The sequence below is a fragment of the Myotis davidii genome, unplaced genomic scaffold, assembly GCF_000327345.1.
Source record: "Myotis davidii unplaced genomic scaffold, ASM32734v1 scaffold534, whole genome shotgun sequence".
NCBI lineage: Eukaryota > Metazoa > Chordata > Mammalia > Chiroptera > Vespertilionidae > Myotis > Myotis davidii.
This window is the reverse complement of record NW_006286678.1, coordinates 4,118,005-4,124,185: the sequence shown is the minus strand read 5'-3', so window position 1 is coordinate 4,124,185 and position 6,181 is coordinate 4,118,005. Positions and strand designations below refer to the sequence as shown.

The 6,181-nt window shown below is 44.0% G+C and overlaps 1 protein-coding gene across 1 annotated transcript in view; it reads right to left on the bottom strand.

Moving 5' to 3' along the window:
• TOMM5 (translocase of outer mitochondrial membrane 5 homolog (yeast)) overlaps positions 1–2,714 on the bottom strand; it is a 4,963-nt gene extending 2,249 nt beyond the window's left edge. The window contains exon 1 of the mRNA XM_006758463.2: positions 2,507–2,714. Coding sequence (XP_006758526.1) covers positions 2,507–2,627 — 121 coding nt within the window. The 5' untranslated portion in view covers positions 2,628–2,714. The remainder of the gene's footprint in view (positions 1–2,506) is intronic.
• Positions 2,715–6,181: the final 3,467 nt, after the last annotated feature.

Sequence of the window (6,181 nt, the reverse complement as noted above, 5' to 3'; positions counted from 1 at the left end):
GGAAAGAGCTGTGATGAAAAAAGCTGCCAGAATCTTTTCTCAGTACTCATACTAAAATAATAAAGCATCGGAAAAAATCAATAAAATATATTAAAAATAAATATCCTCGGGTGAGGATTAACAAGAAAACAAAAACAAGAGTTCTGGAGATGGATGATGATGGTTGCACAATATCACGAATGTATTTAATGCCACTTCACTGTACGTCTAAAAAATAGTTAAGATGGTAAATTTTATGTGCCTTTTACCATCTTTAAAAACTTGGAGGGAAGCCGAAACCAGTTTGGCTCGGTGGATAGAGCGTCGGCTTGCGGACTGAAGGGTCCCAGGTTTGATTCCGGTCAAGGGCATGTACCTGTGTTGCGGGCACATCCCCAGTGGTAGGTGTGCAGGAGGCAGCTGATGTTTCTCTTCCATCAGTATTTCTAACTCTATCCCTCTCTCTTCCTCTCTGTAAAAAATCAATGAAATATATTTTTTAAAGAAAGGATGCCATGTGGGTACTTGCAGGCCTCGGTCTCTCGGCCACTGGAGTTTCCATTGTGTCAGTGGGTCTGGTGAACTGGGAGTGCAAGCTGGCTTGCATTAAAAAGGACTCTTTGCTTTTGCATCGGACTGACTGGCTCCCTGGGGGTCTTTAAAAAATATATTTTATTGATTTTTTTAGAGAGGAAGGGAGAGGGACAGAGAGTTAGAAACATCGATGAGAGAGAAACATCGATCAGCTGCCTCCTACACACCTCCTACTGGGGATGTACCTGAAACCACGGTACATGCCCTTGACCGGACTCGAACCTGGGACCCTCCAGTCCACAAGCCGACGCTATCCACTGAGCCACACCGGTCAGGGCAATAAAGCATCTTGTTAATATCAATTTGAAGATGGTGAGAGCGGTCAGAAACTGACAGCTGTCTGTCATCTTTTCTACTCATTCTTATCAGAAAAAAATAAATCCATCAAGTGAATGGATAAGCAAAAGGTGGTATGTCCATACAGTGTAATCTTATTCAGCAATGAACAGGAAGGAAATAACAACACATGGAAGGAAATAATGCATGCTACAATATGAACGAACCTCGAAAACATTATGCAAAGTGACATAAGCTAGATACAAAAGGTCATGTATTGTGTAGATTAGCGGCTGCCAAGGGCTGGGGGAGGGGTTAAATGAGGAATGACAGCTAAGGGCATGGAGTTTCTTTTAAAAGGAAAGAAAATGTTCTAAAATAGATTGTGGTGATGGTCGTACAACTCTGACTACACTAAGAAACCACTAAATTGAACACTTTAAAATGGGTTAATTGTATAATATGCTAATTGTATTTCAATTTAAAAAGTGATTAATACAGAACGGTATTCTATATGTTTTTTCAAAGCTGTCTCATATCAAATACAAAGGTCATCGAGAAGCAAATATTTTACTGGCAGCTAAATCAACAAAAAAATGTAAGCGGAGGAAACAAGTTGGGAGCCGCAAAAAGCTGTTGAAGAAGCAGGTGATTTACATTATTTGGAAGTTTCTGTTCACCACGGCTCCCTCTCCCCGGGAAAGAGAATAGTACCACCGACAGTGAAAGGACACCTGGCCTCCGGGAGCTCTGGGCGAGGCCCCATACGAGTGTCTACTACAGGATGACCTTGGGATGGCCTTCGTTTACCCGAATCATCTCTGCTTCTCCGTGCAGACCTGACAGCCATAGACAAGGAGCAAAGAAGAGCACTGAACCGAGAGCGAGACGGGGGCACGTCACTTCCGAGATTCCTATCTAAAACCAGGGACGTCGACTCTAGCTCTAATATTCAGTGCCCCTGCAACGTTTATATTTTGCATAAGCCCCTCCTCCCCAAAAGTCGAGTTCAAATTAATAAACGGGGTACACAGAATCTCAGGCCCCGCCTCCCTCAAAGGGTTAAAGCCAAGACCAGATAATGCAGACAAGTTTCTGCCAACTATAAAATCAAATAAACCCTCAGGTATTATCATTAAACCCTATCCACTCATACCCTTTTCTTCTCCCTCTTTCCCCCCGAAAAGCAATTTTTTACGTACAAGTAAGCCGAACTGTTTGGATAACAAGGTCAGCAATGAAGTAAGCAATCCTGATTCTGCATTAAGAGGTCTGGATCCCAGGTCAAGATCACTCACTGAATTGCTGAATGACCTTGAGCCAGCCATTCCTCTGCTGCAGATCTCAGTTTCTGTCTGCAAAACGAGGGAGATGCTCTAGGTTATAACCCTTGGAGCTGACTCAAACTCTTTCAGAGCAGGGCGAGGGGGGACGATTAGCCACGCCGTCCGCGCCACCGCGTGCAGTGCAGTGCCCAGACTGAGCCGCGGACTCCAAGCCGCGCATGCGCCGCGGCCCAGGACGGTCCGGTCCCTCGCTCCCGGCGGTCGCTGAACTCGGTCCAAGGGCCCCCAAAGGTTCACAGACCCAGAGCTGGGCGGGAGGAGTCGGCGAGCTCCCTGCCGCTCTCACTGCTACAGCCTGGAAGGACACTTACTGACTCGCAGCAGGGCTACATAGATGAGGAAGTTCCGTATGGAGGAGATCACATCCTCGCGCATCTTCCGTTTCATCTCCTCGGGGTCCAGCTTCGGCGCGAGGCCCTCGATACGGAACATCGCGGCTCTGCCCCACCGGCTTCCACCAGCCGCGCTCGGCTCCTCTCAGCCGTAGCCTCGCGCCCGGAAGGAGGCTCAACCCTATTTCCGGTCTCCGCCCCTTATGGTCGAGCGCGGCAACGGGAGCCTGCGAGGGACAATCCTCGTCCGAACCTGGAGGCTCTCCGAGGACTGCCGAAAGGGGGCGGCCGCAATCTTAGCAACGCAGGCGTGGGCTCCTGCAGGCTGTTTGCTTAATAACCTCTGTGTGGAGCTGAGAGCGCTACGCTGTGAAGTGCTTTTACGCCTTGGAGCACATTGGTGCCGCCATAAATAGTGGTAATTGCCAACATTTATTGGGTACTCAGTACAGTTCTGCCCAATGAATTAGATGTTATAATCTTCATTTCCTAAATGAGAACACTGAAGCACAGGAATCTTTAAAACAACAATTTGCCCAAATGTGCTTTAGAATACCTCATGGGGGAAAAAAAGTTTGAGGAAGAGAGATGAAATGATATTAGCAAAATATTGGCAATTGCTTAAGCTGGCCATTAGTACATAATTTAAATTATTTTTTCTTTCTATTTTGAATGTGCTTGAAATTTTTCATGAAAAGTTAAAACAAAAAAGCAAAGGATGGAAATTGCTCAAGATTAACCAACTGGTAAATGCAGAGCTGGGCTTTATACCTGGTTAGGCCTTTGGAACCCCAAAGACAAAAGGTTGTGTGTGTGTGTGTGTGTGTGTGTGTGTGTTTTAACGTTTTCCATGTTGTTGCTGTAGCCTCATTTCTTGATGACCAGTTATATAGTTAACTGGTCCATACAAATTATAATATTGGCCCAGTAAAATCTATAATAATAAAAGCATAATATGCTAATTAGTCCAGAGGTCCTTCCGGACGACCTTCTGGACTAAGCTGGGGCTTTGAGGAAAGCTGGTGCTTGCAGCCAGGGAAAGGAAGGCCTACTCTTGTACGAATTTTGTGCATTGGGCCTCTAGTAGTATATATAAAGCAAGTTCAAATCTGTTCAACATTTTACAGATGAGAAGAGGGAGGGTCAGAAACCAAGTACACTGCCTGGCCCACGTGGCTCAGTGGTTGAGCCTTGACCTATGAAGTAGGAAGTCAGGGTTCGAATCGGGGTCAGGGCACATGCCCAGGTTGGGGGCTCTATCCCGTGTGGGGTGTGCAGGAGGCAGCTGATCCATGATTCTCTCTCATCATTGGTGTTTCTATCTCTCTCTCCCTCTCCCTTCCTCTCCGAAATCAATAAAAATATATTTTTTTAAAAAAGGAAAGAAACCAAGTGCACTGCTTAAAGTCATTCTGCTAGTGATGATCAGAGGCAGGGTTCTAATGCAGATAATTATAATGTCAAGTTGAAATCTCTTTTCCCTGCACTCTACTACTCCCCTCTTAGTCTTTCACAGGTAGTGCCTGCTGGATGGGCATCACTGGTCAGAAAGTAGGGTTTTAGTGCAACCAGACTTCCTGTCACAGAATCATCAGAACAGTGCTGCCCCCAATTATGCATGCCAACTAGCCATGTATAATTCTTAGACATGAACCAGATGACTGAATTGCTCACATAATTCAAAACCAGAATGGAATGTTCCTTCTTGACTGCATAGCAACAATCGATTTTGGAAAAATTAGAATGGTAATTTTGGAAAAATTAGAATGGGAGCAACTGATAACTCTAAGAATTGCCACCCACCTTCCTCATTGACAGAATGTAAGACATTGGGGCAAGAAACGGAACACATCTGCGTATTCCAGCTTTAGTAACCTCTTGCATCTATAATTCATGCAGTGGAATAGCAGAGGCAGCTCTGGAGTGGGAGGGGCTGGCTCCCAAGGAATAGCCTCCACCCAGCCCTTCAGAGTGTTTAGAAAACCTGCGCCAATGCTGGAAAGCAGCAGGGGCCCTGGAAAGAACCGGGACAGGAAGACCGGAGACATGGCCTCTAGATCTGGCACTGCCACTATCTAGCCACGTGAAGAGGGACAAGTCTGTTTCACTGGAACTTTGTTTCGTTGTAAAGGAGGGAGATATGATTAAGTGCTTTTAAAAGTCCCTTTCAGTTCTAACCATGTATGCATTTTGAACTCTAGGATATTCTGGTCTGGAGTACAGATAATCAAAATATTATCAAATGTGGTCAGTTATCAAAACAGCCAGTGTGTGTGTTTTCCATGGTAGGAAGAATGTATCAATAAGGCCTATCTCATCCAGCTGAAGAGTGAGGCAAAATGGATTGGCAAGGAATGAGTTCTTATGTGATTCCAGTAACTTAGATCCCTAAACCTGACCAAGTTTAGGTAAGTAATTCTCGTATAGAACTACCAGTTGGTTTGTTTTTTTTCTCTACTAAGATGCTTTTGAGTAACTTCCTTGGTTTCACTGAGAATGAAATTAGCAAAACATCATGTTTCTTGGTGAAAAGGACAGATTTTTAGCATTTGAATTTTATTCAATCCTAAGCAGCACCTGTTTAGTTGATAGGTGATGTGGTGGCAAATGGCTAGTTAGCCTATTAAAGGGCAACATTATTCTCATAGAAAGTTCTGGTGCTTGCCTGACTACCAGTGGAGAGACAGGAAGATAGTGGATGGAAATATAGAGCAGCTGTGTCTTGAGGTGAGGACCTGATTCTGGATATAGTCTAGGAGGGTGAACTGATCCTATCTCAGAAATGTTTATCCTGGTGAACTCTTGCATGGCTCCAGCAATTGTAATAGAGGAAACTCATTAAAAGAAATTAGGCTCCTTTCTTTGTCTTTTTTTTTCTTTTCATGTTGGTGGTGGTATTGTCCAATTACCGTTGATTTAGGTGAGGCAAACTGAGAGAACATACTTCAGGAAGTTAACACTGATGTTAGCTGTTTCATATCTTGGACCCCTTACTTTTTTCCTTATTGGAATGAAGAGGGGTTGGGTCTAATCTTTAAAATCAGTTGCGGCTCTAAAATGCTGCAAGTATGTGTTCATTTTTCCAGTTCTCCATAACTTTGCACTAAAGACTAAAAGCAAAGGATTCCCTGTGACTTCTCATGAAAGGCAAACATAAAAAGTGTGCATGCATAATTTAATATTGATATTTGTATCATTTAGTCTGATCACAGAAGAAATGGGAGCTGATGTCATAGTCTCTCTTGTTTTCCATTTCAATCCCAGGAGAAATTTAGGAGCCGTTTGCTTTGCCTCGACTTCCCAGACAGTTCTGCGTACAAACATTCAATGTGTACAACCTTCCCGTAAAAGAATTCAGTGTTTTAACTTCTATCACTGGGGAGGAATTTGTATTTGCTAGGTCAGAGATTGACAGATGACTCAGGACTGGGGAATAATTCCAACATATAATCACAGGAACCTTTGGTTTCTGATTTATAGGGAGCTACAGGCTTTGTGTATTGAACACTTTGACCCCTTCATTTTACAGATGAGGAAACTGAGGCCCAGAGGGAAGCTAATTAAAGGTAGAGTTAGCTGGCACTAGGGCTCCTAGTTCAGCATTTTTTCCAATCATACCTTGCAGCTTTCAGGACTTATAAATATTCTCATTGA